Genomic DNA, 17,264 nt, shown 5'->3' with positions numbered 1-17,264 from the left:
CCTCTGGCCGATTTTATTCATTGGTTATATTTTGTACATTGATCCAGCTGAAAATTAGCTTATTTTAATACAATCAAGTTGCGCTTGGTTAGTTTCAAGTAATAAAGTAGTCTTCAATTTAAAAATTCTATGTTAACCAGCCTTAGATACTCATTTTATGAAACAAAAAATAACAACAATTTAATTAGTATTATATAATTTTTGATGTTATATAGATTATTCAGTATAATAAATAAATACATCACAGTAAACATTTAATTCAAATGGATTGACGATAATACATCGTTGACGATAATACATATAATATTTCCATAAAGTCTACTTGGTACTAAAGTTTGAGAATGACAAACACAACTACGCTTAAGCGCGTGATGTATTCCGCAGTGGGTATCTATTCTAATATTCAGTACTAATATCCTAAGTATGTCTACATTATGTAAAATTATATTAAATATATACAGTATTTACTACTTAATAAACTTATTTTATTTTTAACGTATATAAAAAAGTATATATAAAAAACTTAAGTAAAGCTTCAGAAACTAACTTTTATTTAACGAAACGGAACGTCAAACGTCTTCCCATTCCATTCGTCGGATGAAATTATTTTGACATTCGCTTCTTTAAGTTCGGGTGGTGTCTACACCATGTCTTTAGCAAGTTTAAAATTATTGCTGTGCACAGTGCTTTGTGTTTTAGTGACTACGAACACACAGACGATACACAAACGTTTTGAGTACAAATATTCGTTTAAACCGCCTTATTTAGCGCAGAAAGACGGTTCAGTTCCCTTTTGGGAGTATGGTGGCAGTAAGTATTGCTTATTTTTCATTTTTTTCTATTATACGTGATATTTAAAGACTAGAAATGCGTAGAATAATCCTTTGTGTGTGTCTAGTATGGTTTTATATACGTTTTTATGTTAGAAAAGTTATAAAAATATATAAAAACGTAGTGTTGTTACGGTATATTGAATTTGACAGAGACACGTCAATGGTATCTGTCAGGAGGGACAAGGATAGCGCTACGTGGAAGTGGGTACGTGTGAAAGAGAAAGCAACGCGTGTCGGATCTTGTTTTTTACTTCCACGCCAGCATCAACATAATTTCGGATCGCATTGTTTTAATTTAAAAAAATACAATTTTTATTTTCTATTCTCCGATTAAATTTTGGGGTTTAAAAGCAATCGTTCTAAATTTAATTTTGATTTTATATGCAGTTTAATTCAGAATTCTCTTATTATTATTATAATTATTATAACCTTTTAGATAGTATAAAGAAAATCTTTTTAAATAACAGCTACTCGATGTATAGGAGTACTAGTATTGATCCCATTCTGCCAGCGCCAACCGTGGCAGAATGGGGTTAATACCAGTATTGCCCACTTTGCCATGGTCAGGACTTGTATTCCTCACACATGTCGGTCACACATGATTTACTTCACTTGAGAACTAAGTTCAAAGATCTCAAATAATTGTATCATTTATCACACCCTTCAAACCAGCACAGCAGCGCTTTTAGGCAGAAATAGGTGTGGCGGTGGAACCACCAAAATTGAGCTGCAAATGGTTCTACCACCTACAAAAGTCCACATCATGAGAGTGCAACTTCAAAAAAGTAAATTTCAAAATCATAACATTTTTGTTAGGGTTAGACTTTTTTTATAATATAAGAGTAGCACACGAGCATGCAATTCATCTGCTGGCTACTGCCACTCGTGGACATCTGCATTCAACCCCAAACAAGATCAGATTACCACCTGACGTCCGCCACAGATGTGCCACTACCCACTGACTGCCACTGCCACTGAGGACTAAGTACTAAATCAGAACATAGCAGCACTTAACATTGCTGTTATGCAGAAATAGGTGTGGCAATGGTGCCAGCGGAGTCGAACCACAAAGGCTCTACCTTCAAACGAATGTTCATAGTTTGTGATAATATTGACATATAAATTCATGATAATATCGACTTGAATTCATGCCTGTTAACTATTTTCATAACAAACAAGTCTTAAACACCTCTACAGTAACAATATATAGTCCACGTAAAACTGCTAGTCCGCTCTGAGAATATAGAAATGAATCACATTGCCATATTGTATGACTACACCTGCTTGCAACAACTTTTTTTTTTATATTTAAACCTGTAATAAAGCAGACGTGCTACCTGATGGAGAGTAGTTAACGTCGCCTCTGGACATTTGCAACACCAGAGGCGTCGCCAATGCATCCCCGGCTTTGAAGGGTAGCTCTTTTTGTACCATTTTTGGGGAGCCCCATGTCATAGCCCTCCGGGAATACCTCGGGAGGAAGCTCATTCCACATCTTACACATCCATGGCAGGAATGGCCGTGCAAACCGAGAGAACTTCAGAACGGACTAGCAGTTTGGAGCGGACTATACCTACGGCTCACAGCACATAGTTTTTGCAACGACGCAAGATTAATGTTGTCACGCAATCAATTTGCCTAGTTCATAGTTTCTACTTGTGAGTTTCATAAACATCTTTCTTGCGAGCTTGCCAATTGAATCTATAATTATATACAGTTTAAGTTCATAATACCTTTGTTTTGCGTACTGTAACTAATAAGTGTAGAATCAGCTCTCACACATGTGCAGTTTATGCAAATTTTCACTTTGCAATATGACTTTTGAGTTGAATTCTTATAAACAATGTGCTGAGTCAGATGTGTTATGTGGTTCGAAGAAATTAGCATACTATGTTTTATGTCAAGAAAATTAAAATTTTATACAATACTAGACAATATATTTTCATAATGTAAAAGCAAATGGGTATGCATGCCACTTGATGGTAAGTGGCTACTGCCTCCCATGGACTTCTGTAATCAACAACAGATAGGATTAGATATTCCTATGACTCATAAGGTTTTACAACTCTTATCTTTGAAGGTAGTAGAACCCTTTGTGGTTCAACTCCGGCGGCACCACCGCCACACCTATTTCTGCCTCATAACAGCAGTGTTAGGCGCTGCCGTGTTCCATTTTGAAGGGTGTGGTAAGGGAGACGTACTTGTCCAAGGTTTTCCAGCTTAGTCCTCAGGGATAGCGGCGCATCTGTGGCCGACCTCAGGTAGAAATATGTAATCCTATCTGGGGTTGATTACAGATGTCCATGGGCGGCAGTAGCCACTTACCATCAGGTAGACTGCATGCTCGTCTGCTACTCCTGTATTATAAAAAAAAAAATACCTAAGGTCTACCACAGATGCTATGCAGCACCTGAGGACTAAGTTCCTAGTTAATGCCTAGGATAATATGCCTCCCTTACCACACTTCAAAGCAGAACACAGCAGCGCTTAACACTGCTGTTATAACAGAAATAGGTGTGGCGATGATTTTGTCACAGTTCAACCACAAAGAGTTCTACCATCTATCATCATCCTCTATTGAATATAGTTGGAATGTGGGGAACTACTTTTGTTCAATAGCATTAAGGGTACTTTAATAACAAAATTTGCATATTATAATAAAAGACTCAATAACAACTTCATTTTTTATTTTCTCTGACAATCCAATGTATGACTTCTTATTCTCTAAACATTATAATAACCTTCTTTTAACCAGCTATTAAACAGACTCTTATTAACATAGAATAATTAAAAAGTATTGTAATGAAAATATACTCTTACAGTATTATAAAGTTCTGAACTCAAATATGATGGACAAAATATTTATATACAAGATTGTTTTTAATTTTTTTTTTGTTTTTTGTTCCCATGAAAAATATTCTACTATCCGGGATTACCTAATATAATTCAATTTATTAATATAAAAATAAGTGTTTGTCAGTATGTCCTTTATAGAATCGTAATATGCATTTGATCATGTGATGATCTTTAGCAAAGTTGTTGTGCATGAGCCCACGAAGGTTTCTGAGTTAGTACGACCTATTATCGACAAATAGCGCCACTGTCATTCTAATGAAGGTACAAATATGCAGTTGGCATGTTATTTTTAGGGTTCCCTTTCTAAAAACGGAACCCTATTTCTAAGACTCCGCTGTCTGTCCGTCTGTAACAGGGCTCTATCTCCTGAACCGTAATAGATAGACACTTGAATTTTTTACAGAGTATGTATAAGGGTGGCCGCTGTAACATGAAATACTAAAAATAATAAAAACTTGAAAAAAATGGGGGTCGACATACAAGAAACTGCTATTACTCGACGCTTTATCTATTGAATCATAATAGGTAGAGAGTTCAAATTTTCACAATATATTTACTTTGAAGGCTGCTATAATAACAAATACTTAAAATAAAGAATATATGAAAATATTGGTGGTACAGTACCCTCTGTGTGCGAGTTGGACTTGCACTTGGTCAATTTATTTAAAACGCGGGCAAAGCCGCGTGCGCTACTAGTCTATTAATCTATACATATAAATAAAATTGGAGTGTCTGTTATTAATATTGAAATAACCGCTTTTTACTATATGCATATTAATATACAATACACATACCGTACATAAACCAAAATAACATTTTTACAATTTTTGTCTGTCTGTCTGTTTGTTCTGTCTAATCTCTGAAATGGCTGGACCGATTTTGACGGGACTTTTATTGGCAGGTAGCTGATGTAATAAGGAGTAACTTAGACTATTTATATTGTATGTTATGCATATTGTTAGATTTCTTTTTAACGCGGGTGAAACCGCGGGGCACAGCTAGTAATTAATATCTTTATATATATATATATATTTCTTATGTGCGTGTGTATGTCACTAAACTCCTATTAACGGACGGGACTGATTTTGATGAAATTTGTTGTGTGTGTTCAAGGGGACTTGAGAATGGTTTAGATTCACAATGTAATCCGCGGGAAAAGGTTTTTTTAATTAATTTTTAATTCGTAAGTAGTTATAGAATCGGTAACTATGCATTTGATCAAGTGATGATCTTTAGCAAAGTTATTGTCCAAGAGCCCACGAGGGTTTGGGAATTGGTAAGACCAATTTTCGACAGATGGCACCACTGTCATTCCAATGCAGGTACACATTTTCCGTTTTATGTAGGTATGTCATATTATTTCTTTAAAATGCGGGCGAAGCCGCGGGCAACACTAATATACATATAATACCAAAATGTTAATGGATCTTATCAGTCCAATGTTTTTAATAAACATTTCAGCTACTGTAACTAACTAATACATGTTTTATCTTATTTATTGTCCATCAGATAATCTCCTGATAATACTTATAAGGTTTATGTGTCATAAAACATAACACATTATCAGTAAGATGGATAATTTTATTAAGAACACTAGTAGTGACCGCGGCTTCGCCCGCATTTAAAAAATAATAATAAAATGACATACATATAACTGGTATTTGTACCTTCATTGGAATGACAGTGGCGCCATCTGTCGAAAATTGGTCGCATCAACACTGAAACCTTCGTGGGCTCATGCACAACAACTTTGCTAAAGATCACCACATGATCAAATGCATAGTTTACGATTCTATAAAGCACAAACATCAATTTTTAATATAGATTTTTTACAGAAAGTCCATTTTTAGCTCGCCAGAAATAGGTGTTGAAGGTGGTAAAACCATTTGTGGTTCGACTCCGCCGGCACCACTGCCACACCTATCTCTGCCTAATAACAGCAGTGTTAGGCGCTGCTGTGTTCTGCTCTGAAGGGTGTGCTAAGGGAGACATACTGTTCCGAGGCATTCCAGCTTAGTTCTCAGGGATAGTGGCGCATCTATGGCCGACGTCAGGTAGTAATATAATGCTATCTGGGTTTGATTACAGTTATCCATGGGCGCAATAGCTTACCATCAGGTAGACTGTATGCTCGTCTGCTACTCCTATATTTAAAAAAAGAAATAGATGAATACAATATATAAAAATTTGTACTTGTTATAGATGAACAGTAATAAAACTTTATTGTGATAATTTCATTATTACTTGTCTGTCATATTTTACGAAATGCCGGTGACCTGGTTATGTGCCGTAAGCAACTGCGTGCCCCCGATTCAAGGAAACGTGTGTTGTCAAAATGGCATGAGTTGCAATTATGTTGTTGGAAGATTTCGATGCAAGACTTGTTTTAATGAAGATCTTTATCGTAATTTGGTTTTACGTTGGTTTTAGGGTTCTGTACTAAAATAATAGAACCCTTCTAGGGTCTCTTGTGTGTCTACCTGTCTGTCTGTCACAGTCAATTGGCTCCGAACCTACTGGACCAAATAAGTTTTAAATTTGGCAGTTATATGCTTTTCCGTGTCGCAAAGAGGAAGGTATAACCACAAAATATTAGTACAAATTAAGCAACTGAATTTTAAAAAGGGGGTAACATTTTTGGGGGTGATATAAATATTTCAAAAAGTTTTGCAAACTGTATCGTGTAGCATATTAACTTCAAGGGTTTATTGTATAGATCTCAAATATATCTTGTTTAAAGATCTACAATAGATAGTTTTGTAATGATCCATGAAAAAAAAGGACCGTTGATCATTCCTATCTTTAGTCGATAAACAAGTTTTCCCATACTTTACGTATGAGAATATATGTTAACCATATGCTACATTATACGGAACCCTCTACACGCGAGTGTAACACGCACTTTTCATAGTTTTTTGCAGAGACTTGCCCTGACCGACCGAAAAAAAATTCGGACTATTGCACTTAAACTCGCTTGCAATTGAACATATCTAGTTCAATTTTTTTTTTTTGTAATATAGGAGTAGCAGACGAGCATGCAGTCCACCTGATGGTAAGTGGCTACTGCCGCCCATGGACATTTGTAATCAACCCCAGATAAGATTAGATATTCCTACCTGAGGTCGGCCACAGATGCGCCGCAACCCCTGAGGACTAAGCTGGAACGCCTCAGAAAAGTCTGTCTCCCTTACCACACCCTTCAATCCGGAACACAGCAACGCCTAACACTGCTGTTATTAGGTAGAAATAGGTGTGGCGGTGGTGCCGCCGGAGTCGAACCACAAAGGGTTCTACCACCTTCAAACTTCAATTGTGAATATTACGTTTAAATATTAATGTTCTATCTCTTTCCCCCCAGACGCGATAGCATCTGGCGAGAGCGTCCGTCTCGCTCCCTCGCTGCGGAGTCAGAAGGGCGCGATATGGACGAAGCAGCCGATCAACTTCGACTGGTGGGAGGTGGACATCATGTTCAAGGTCACTGGCCGGGGGCGGATTGGTGCTGATGGGCTGGTAAGGTTCCTTTTAAGTTGTTAATTGGTATAACGAATCATGTTGGTATAACATATACACTGCCTTCCACGGACATCTGTCATCAACCCCAGATAAAATAAGATACCTACCTGAGGTTGGCCATAGATGCGCCGCTACCCCTGAGGACTAAGTTGGAACGGAGAAATATGTCTCCCTTACACACCTTTCAAATCAGAACACAACAGCGTTTTACACTGCTGTTATTAGGCAGAAATAGGTGAGAAGGATTAGGCCATAGTCCACCGCACTGGTCAACTGCGGCTTGATAAACTTTTTGGTAGTTTTTTTATAGATCTCTTAGGTGTGCCGTTTTCAGGATGTTTTCTTTCATTGTCAAATTTGAAAAATCAGAGGTACATGCCCGTGATTCGAACCTCGAACCTATCGATCGAGATGTAGACAACTAGACTATCACTACTTAGGTTCTACCGTCTTCTAAGATGAAGCGTTTGTTCTCCCCAGGCGTTCTGGTACACGACACAGCGCGGCGACTACAACGGCGATGTGTTCGGCTCGTCGGACCGGTGGAACGGCCTCGCGATCATATTCGACTCCTTCGACAACGACAACAAACACAACAACCCGTACATCATGGCCGTGCTCAATGATGGCACCAGGAACTTTGATCACAAGAGGTAAGTCGCAGCCTCTGTGTACTCTGGTACACGACTACACGACACACGACAACAAACACATACATAATGGCGGTGCTCAACGACCTCAAGAGGTGAGTTAGATGTAGGCATGTTAAGTATGTAGATGGAAAGGCTTTGCATAGGGTTCCGTACCCAAAGGGTAAAAACGGAACCCTATAACAAAGCCTCTGCTGTCTGTTTGTCACAGGGCTCGGATCTCTTGAACCGTTAGACACTTGAATTTTTTACAGAGTATGCGTAACGGTGGACGCTATAACGACAAATACGAAAAAAAATTAAAAAAAAACTTTCTGGGTCTAGACCCAGAAAGAAACATCTAGATGTTTCTATACTTGTCTTTGTGTGTGCGTTCATATCATCCACGACAGGAAACCCTAGTGTGTAGAAAGCGTAATTTTTAGAAACATAGGAGTAGCAGACGAGCATGCAGTCCACCTGACGGTAAGTGGCTACTGCCGCCCATGGATATCTGTGGTCAACCCCAGATAAGATTAGTTATTCCTACCTGAGGTCGGCCACAGATGCGCCGCTACCCCTGAGGACTAAGCTGGAACGCCTCGGACAAGTATGTCTCCCTTACCACACCCTTCAAATCAGAACACAGCAGCGCTTAACACTGCTGTTATAATAGAAATAGGTGTGGCGGTGGTGCCGCCGGAGTCGAACCACAAAGGGTTCTCCTGTAAACGTCCACATGTCCTACTGTTCTTCTATTAACACCTGCAATGTGTTTGCAGCGACGGCTCCACGCAGCTGTTGTCGGGCTGCCTGCGCGACTTCCGCAACAAGCCGTTCCCGACGCGCGCGAAAGTCGAGTACTACCTGAACACGCTCACCGTGTACTTCCATAATGGTAACTACTTGTTTATTATCTCTGTCTCTCGCTCTCTCTCTCTTTCTCTCTGTCTCTCTCTCTCTCTCCTTCTCTCTCTCTCTCTCTCTCTCTCTCTCTCTCTCTCTTTCTTTATCTTGCTCTCTTTTTCTCTGTTTTCTTTTACGCACATTTTCTTTTATGCAATGATAACAAATTTTCTATTCTATTATTTTAATGCTTATTTTCTTTTCAACAATAATAACAACTTTACTACGGTAACTACTTTACTATTCTTGTCTGTTTCTTTAGCTTAATGCTATTTTTAGTTTCCAAAGTGGTAAACTATGTCTAGATTTTTTCTTTCTTTCGTTTTTATTCTCCCATTCTCTTATATATGTCATTGTTTTCCTCCCTTCTATATATTTCTGGCCGCTATGATTATTTTCTTGCCATTATTTTCTTTCCACTATTGTACTGTCTATTCCTAGAATTTTGCCCCTATCGCTCTCTCTTTTATCTAATCTTTCATGTCATCTTTCTCATTCTTATGTTAATTCTCTCTTCTTCTTCCTTTCTTATCCCATCTCTCTCACGTCCTTCTTACAAATTCAGTCTACCTCTAAATTTTATTCTCTTGCTTAATAAAACACTCTTTCTTCTATTTTTTATTTGTAAACTTTGCTTATTTAATCCTACTTTATTCCTATCATCATTTTTACACAATATCAAAGATATTCTCTTAACCATATCTCCCCCCAGGTCTGACCAACAACGAGGTGGACTACGAGCTGTGTTTCCGAGCTGAGAACGTGGCTCTGCCCAGAGGCGGCTACTTCGGTCTGTCCGCGGCGACCGGCGGACTGGCCGACGACCACGACGTCATACACCTGCTGACCACCTCGCTGCACTCCACGCAACAGTCCTCGGGTGAGTGGGGGTACAGGGGCAGGGGCTCCCCCGGGGGGTCGGGGTCTCGGGTGATTGGCGCAGGCTGGGAGTATAGGAACACGTGGGCACGTGTGGTAAGGGAGACATACTTATCCGTGGCGTTCCAGCTTAGTCTTCAGGGGTAGCGGCGCATCTGAGGCTGGCCACAGGTAGGAATATCTGATCCTAGCGGGAGTTGATTACGTATGTCAGTACAACAGTAGCCACTTCCCATCAGGTGAACTGCATGCTCGTCTACTACTCCTACATTAAAAAAAAAAGTAAACGAAACAATACAAATCCGATGTGTTCCAATTTAGTCCTCAGGTAGCAACGCAACTGTGGACAACCTCAGATAGTACTCTAAACTTATCTGGGTTTGATTATAGATCTTCCACAGCAGCAGTAGCCACTTACCATCAGATCAACTACATGCTCATCTACTACTTGTACATTATAGACAAAAAACTAAAATGGAACATTTCCCAGGTCAACAGATGAGCAACGACGAGCAACAGAAGCTGTCTCAGGAGTACGCGGAGTACCAGAAGAAGCTGGACCAGCAGATCAAGGACTACAGGAAGGAGCATCCCGATGAGGTGAACTTGGTTTTGTCCAAATTTTTTTGGCTTTTAATCATGAGCCCATTCAATTCAAGCTTTTAACCCCCGAGAGGGTTTTTAAAAGTAAATATACATATACACACATATATAATACAGTTCTTAAAAAAATATTGTTGAAAATGAAATTGTTTATTAAAACTAAAATTGTAGAATAAATCAGTATAAATTAAATGAATTTACTGTTCAATATAGCTTCTAGTAGAAAAGAGATAACAACCATTAGATTTACGCATATTATTAATAATCAATCTATCCAATTATCTACCAAGGATTGAAATTTGACTATGTCTAGAAGTCTAGAGATTCTAACAGCATAATTCAAATATCGATCTTTATTACACAAAAACATTGGATAGATCAATTATTAATAATAGTTGGCAAATTAAGATTTCAGTATATTATTTATTTATATTTTTTTATTTTTCTATTATTGGAAAACATACAATGTAACATAATTAGAAGGAACTAAACACCATTTCAAAAGTTATGACCAACTGAAGCAATTTAAAGCATTTGCATTATAATAAAGAGTTACATGAAACCAATCCTGTGTCAATTTGATGTCTTTGTTATTTGTATAAAACGCGTCAAAGTCAGGGAATTCGTAACTCAATATCTCCATCTCTCTCTGTCGCCAGGTGCGCGACAAGGACGGCGAGTTCGACGACTGGTTCGAGTCTGACGGGCAGCGGGAGCTTCGCCAGATCTTCCAGGGTCTGGGTGTTATCCAGGACGTCATGAGGGATTTGCATAAGAAGGTTGATGAGGTTGGTAACACACATTTTTTTTTTATAATACAGTAGACCTCCGGTAATCCGACAAACATTATGCAGGGCAGTGTCGGACTATCGAATTTGTCGGATTATAGAGCACTGCCTAAGACCCCCTATAGTCCGGAATTTTCTACAAAAGAGTACCTTGTAATCCGACAAATTACATATCCAATGATAAGATTCTATATGTTATATGTACATATGTACATACTTTGAAGTACAAATCATACTTAATTTATGTATGTCGAATTTAGTAAATTAAATAACAATAGAGAGCTTACGTTTTATTATAAAATACATATGTACCAACTATTACAAAATGCATAAATGCACATACATATGTACCAAGATTGTCAAATACATATGTAATACATATTCAAAGTCATGTCGGATTACAAGGGGCGCCGGATTAGACAGGGGCCGGATTATCGGGGGTCCACTATATAGTAGTAGATGGGTATGCTGTCCACCTGATGGTAAGCTACTGTCGCCCATGGACATCTGTAATCAACTCTAGATAGGATTAGAGTCCTACCTGAGGTCGGCCACAGATGCGCCGCTACTAACGACTAAGCTGGAATGCTTAGGATAAGTATGTCTCCCTTACCACACTTCAAACCAGAACACAGCAGCGCTTAACACTGCTGTTATAACAGAAATAGGTGTGGTGGTGGTGTCGTCTGAGTCGAACTATGAAGGGTTCTACCACTTTCAAAATTATTCACTTTTAAAATGTTTGCTTGATTGTTATGATTTGATTTGATTAGTTATGGGTCTGGGTGTCTATGTATTCGTCTCTGTATGTGTTCATGACACCCACGACACAAACAACCTTATGCAAGGGACAATGAATGTCTTTAAAACTAAAGTCCGCTCCACATTCTCGCGAGAAAAGCACGGGAAACTATGGAGAATATGGAGTCGATACGAATCAGGTTTTTCTCGCGTTCTCGCGAGATTCTCGCGAGAATGTGGAGCGGGCTTAAGAATATTCAAAATGAATTTCATTAAAAAAAAACATGTTTCTCTCTCGCTCTCTCTATCTGTCTCAGTCACACATCATTATCTTTCAGGTGATAGGCAAGCAGACGAACTCGATGTCGCTACTGTCGGCGGTATACAGCCAAAGCCAGGGACAGCAGCCGCTGCAGCCCGGACAGGCGCCCGTGCAGGTCAACTACATACACACATTAATAAATAAATAAATGAATAAATAAAATAAATAAGAAATAAATACCAAAATAAGTAATAAAATAAATTAATTAATAATAACTAAAATAAATAATAAAATAGGTAAATTAATAATAAAATAGATATAATAAATAATAAAATAAATAAATAAATAATGAAGTCATCACGGCGCTTCATACGATTGCTTAACGTTCATTATTAATAAACAATCTATCCATTTCTTACCCTCAAAACCATCATATTCTCTCATACTCATGCTCAATCCATGCACAGATCGAAGTTTTTCAATTTCTAGTATGAAGTAATTGTCAAATGCCGATCTTTGATAGGCAAAACATTGGATAAATTGAATATTAATAATGGACGTTAAAACAATTCAAATAAAACATTGAGCGGACAAGAAACCTTTTACGACACTTTCCATTTGGTGACCCTAAACAAAAAAAAAGACAAACCCACTGAGTTTCTTACCGGATCTTCTCAGTAGAGGTCGCGTTCCGATCCGATAGTAGTTTAAGAAAACTTTTCTAACTGACAATTTCTAAGTGCCTCCGCAGGCTTACACAAAATAAATCTATATTTCACTAGATGGCGTTGTAAAACAATATTTTAATAATTTCCAGATGCCATCACTGCCCATCGGCCGCCAGGACTGGGACACGCTGGTCGCCAACAACCAGATCATGATCAACACCATCGCTGAACTCAAGTTAGTAGAACATTCTTTGAACTATAACATCTTTACGTTTGACTTGGGGTACAATTAGGGAAGGCGATGCGAACGGAAGTTGAGAGGGAAATATAAGTTAGTGAAGATAGAAAGAGACAAGTGAAGTTTCGTATATTTGAATATTTGTATATATGTACAGGGTGAATTTTTCAAACGGGCCTTCAGGGCCAAATCCGAAACTATAAGGATTAGCGAAAAATGCTGAAAGGAGTTACGAAGCCGATTTTGATAAAAACTAAAACTGCATCATTTGTTTTTTAAAATATCTTTTTCGCTAGCCGGGAATCGAACGAGTTCATTTTGAAAAAATATACACCCTCTATATTATATCACTATCTGATAGTGTCGCTTATAAGGATCAAATTCTAGAAAGTAATGTTATGTGACAAATTATGGAAAAAGGATTTTTTAAAGAAAAGACATTTTTTCATACATTGGCATACTAATTCTTAAGGATTATACATAACATATGACATAAAAAAATGGTGCAGTTTTATCAAAATCGGCCTCGTATAGGCCTTCAGGGCCAAATCCGAAACTATAAGGTAGTTTCGGATTTCGCCCTGAAGGCCTATTTGAAAAATTCACCCTGTATATTCGAAACTATCAGGATTAGTGAAATTGACAGTTGACTGGTTATCATTATTATTAAATATTTTTTTATTTATTATTATTTTTTTATTGTGTATATGTACTTTGCCGAATAATTATTTTTCTTTCTTCATAGCTTTCTATTCTTTACACATCATCCACGATACGGTACTAATCCCACGCTTATTTCACAGAGGTTTCATAATCGAGGTGTCTCGCAAGTCAGACGCGATGTTGTCCGGCGGCGGCCAGGGCGGAGGCGGGGCTCCGAGCCAGCAGCTCGTGACGGAGATGAGGGACAACCTCCACAGCCTCAAGCAGAGCGTGGCCGGCGTGGCGCAGAGGTATGTGCCACTTTTGTACACTAATAATAATATTATAAAGAGGAAAACTTTGTCAGTCGTCGGTTTGCACGGACGTTCTTGTCACGAACGTGCAAGATGTGGAATGAACCTCCTGACGTATTCCCGGAGCGCTACGACATGGTGCTCTTCAAAAACGGTGCAAAAAGAGCTCTCATACAAAGCCGGCGATGCATTGTCGACTCCTCTGGTGTTGCAAATGTCCATAGGCGACGGTGACTGCTTTCCATCAGGTAGCACGTCTGCTTTATCTTTAGGCTCGAATATAAAAAAGAAGTTAGTTTTAATAATAAAGTGTATTAACATGACAATGTTATTTCCTAATCTTATATAGAAAATTCTCGTGTCACAGTGTTAGTTACTGCACTCCTCCGAAACCACTTTACCAATTTTCACCAAATTTTATATGCATATTCAGTAGGTGTGAGAATCGGCTACTATCTATTTTTCATACCCCGAAGTGATAAGGGTTGGTCACTCTTAACATTTTTTATTTATATGGCAACACAACGTTTGCCGGGTCAGCTAGTTTATAATATAGGAGTAGCAGACGTGCATGCAGTCCACCTGATGGTAAGCTACTGCCGCCCATGGACATCTGTAATCGACTCCAGATAGAATTAGATATTCCTACCTGAGTTCGGCCATAGATGCGCCGCTACCCCTGAGGACTAAGCTGGAACGCCTCGGAAAAGTCTGTCTCCCTTACCACACTTCAAACCGGAACACAGCAGCGCTTAACACTGCTGTTATTAGGCAGAAATAGGTGTGGCGGTGGTGCCGCCGGAGTCGAACCACAAAGGGTTCTACCACCTTCTCAGGTAGCAGGTAGCAGCAGGACTGTACGCTTTTCTGCTACTTCTATAGTAAAAAAAAGTTTTCCGTCATTGTTCAAGCAAATGATAATTAATTTCTAACACTCATAACTTTTAAAGATCAGAGATTCCTAGGATTCGAACTTGAGACCCTTCGATCGAGAGGCTGAGTTTCAAACATTTCGTTATTACTGTAAAAAACGAAAAAACTATTACTGACCAAAGAATATTACAAGATGATATCACAAATTTCTGCAAATCTAAAAATTTTTACTAATTATTTTTTAATGATATATTTCTGTTACTGGGCCTGGGATATTGTTTATTTGCCTCTGCGTGTGTGTAAGTATAGAAAGTGTTTTTTTTTCTTTTGTAGCGAATTATTGCGAAATACAAGTTTTAATCCTAACTTTACACCATGGCCTTCCGCAGAGTAACGCCTGATAATTAACAACATTATGTGTTACAATTATTTTATGTGTTACAGATTATCGACTCCACAAGTGGTCGCCCAGCCGATCTGTCCGGCGGTGTCGTGTGCTTCCACCACGATGTTACTGCTGGTCGTCGCCGCCCAGCTCGCCGTCATGTTCCTCTACACGCTGTACAAGTGAGTCCACTAGCCCACTGTCCCACTGCTGGGCACCGGGCCCAGTGGGAGGTTTCATAGTATACCGCGTATTAATGGGTGGATTTAGGGCATGAGCAAAGGTCTGAGTGGGTGGGTTTTTAGTCCATTCCGTATTAATGGGTGAATTTAAGGAATAGTATGAATAGATGCATACACACATGCATACATACAAACGTATCCATAGTATATGAATGAGAACATTTTTAGCATATGCAGATGGTAATTTTTCGAACATAATTTGTTTGTATGAATATGTATGTAGGTATTGATGAATGGTTGTATCTATGTATGTCTCATTCTTTGTCACGCTGCAGTCCAAACGGCTTGACGAATTAACATATGAGATGTTGTTGGATTTGTCTAAATTGTGGGAGTGATATAGACTATTTTGAAGCAGTTATTGTTTTTTTAATAATTAAAGAACGAAAGTTTCCTAACGATGTTTTCATACACCGTTATAGCAAGTGATAATTTGTAATAAGAACATATTTTTTAAAAGTCACCACAGGGATTCGAACCTCGGACACTCGGACACGGACCGAATTTCTAACCACTATTCTATCACTTTTCAATGTTTATATGTATCATTAAATTTTTTTCTTTTTTTTTTGTTTTTATTCTAATTGTTTTTTTTTTATTATTTTCAGGGAGAGAAAGGAGGCACAAGCGAAGAAATTCTTCTAGAGAGCGAGATGACGTCAGTAATTTCACACTACTTACTTGCCAAGCGAATATGTGCTCAATTTTGTGTGTGTTAGGGCGGGAATTGTGAAGCAAGACTTAAAAAATACTAGGGTTGCCAACTATCCGCTATATAGTATTTTACTATATCATTTTATATAGTAAATATCGATAAAAATATATAATATCGACAGTTTTTTGATTTAGTAGCAATTGGAGGTTAAATGAAGCGTCACGTAAGATAAAAGTGTTATACCCCTTCCGTGTGGTTTTTTATTCACTTATAATTATAATTCTTAAAATTATATGCAAATTTCGATCAGATGAGCACCGTGCGCTGCCTGTTGTGTTGATATTAAACTAAAAATGACATGTAATTTATAATTTTGAACTTTGGCGCGGAATACCTAGCCGCCGTTTGTTGGACTCGTGACGTCATAACGGTAGTAAACATAATAACGCATAGACTCAGCAACCCAAAAAATATTTTGTTTAGTATCAAAGTGACGTCACATTATTTTGTTAAAATAATTGTAGTTTAAAAACTAAAAACCACGCTAAAATCGCACAAGCAAAATCGTTAATCCTTATTCCTGACGATCCTGATGAGGAGAACGGGATAAAATTATTAAAATTTTGTATTGTCATCGGTTCTTGATAATTGTTCAAAATTTTAAATTAATCGGACAGTTCAAAGTGGGTAAAAATCGAGTTCAAAGATTCCGTTACATATACATACATATATAGATACAACCCAAGCTAATAAAAGCGAGATAAAATGTTGGTAACCCGAGTAGTACTGATATTTTGTCACAAAAAAACAGTCACTCGAAAATAATATGCAATTTTCGTCCCTAATACCAGTGTGGTGAGAGTGAGAATCGCGTGTATTTTTTGTATACTTTATTTACGGTATACTTTGTATTTTCTAAAAAATATTTTTTGAATTTTGTTTAAGTGATATATTGAAAGTAATATTGAGGGATTAATGTTCAATACATACATATATTATTAAATGTATTATTTGTTGTCTGTTAGTATGCTGTCTCGATTATTTGGTATTTAATGTAAAAAAATATATGAAAATATTTTTTGTCATATTATTTTAAAAAATATTTCAGTCATTATAAGCGCAAGATTTTGTGTAAAATTTTGAATATTAATTATAGTTCTTCGAATTTTAAAACATTTTTTTTAACAATTGTAAAGGATTCAACTGAGGGCGGGAGACACGGAATGATAGTCGG

General features: G+C 37.8%; 1 protein-coding gene across 1 annotated transcript; it reads left to right on the top strand.

Moving 5' to 3' along the window:
* The first annotated feature begins 578 nt into the window (after positions 1-578).
* Positions 579-16,785, top strand: ergic53 (lectin, mannose binding protein ergic53). The gene is made up of 12 exons (XM_073081702.1): positions 579-810; positions 7,048-7,202; positions 7,686-7,858; positions 8,617-8,732; positions 9,453-9,620; positions 10,110-10,219; positions 10,882-11,010; positions 12,090-12,188; positions 12,831-12,916; positions 13,723-13,872; positions 15,193-15,315; positions 15,984-16,785. The coding sequence occupies exons 1-12, from the start codon at positions 648-650 to the stop codon at positions 16,018-16,020; spliced, it is 1,509 nt and encodes a 502-aa protein (XP_072937803.1). The 5' UTR covers positions 579-647; the 3' UTR covers positions 16,021-16,785.
* Positions 16,786-17,264: the final 479 nt, after the last annotated feature.

Source organism: Epargyreus clarus, unplaced genomic scaffold, assembly GCF_041222505.1.
Source record: "Epargyreus clarus isolate Ecla_fem2 unplaced genomic scaffold, WU_Ecla_fem_2.2 ptg000016l, whole genome shotgun sequence".
Taxonomy (NCBI): domain Eukaryota; kingdom Metazoa; phylum Arthropoda; class Insecta; order Lepidoptera; family Hesperiidae; genus Epargyreus; species Epargyreus clarus.
The sequence above is the reverse complement of the archived record's forward strand: the minus strand, read 5'-3'. Positions and strand labels throughout refer to the sequence as shown.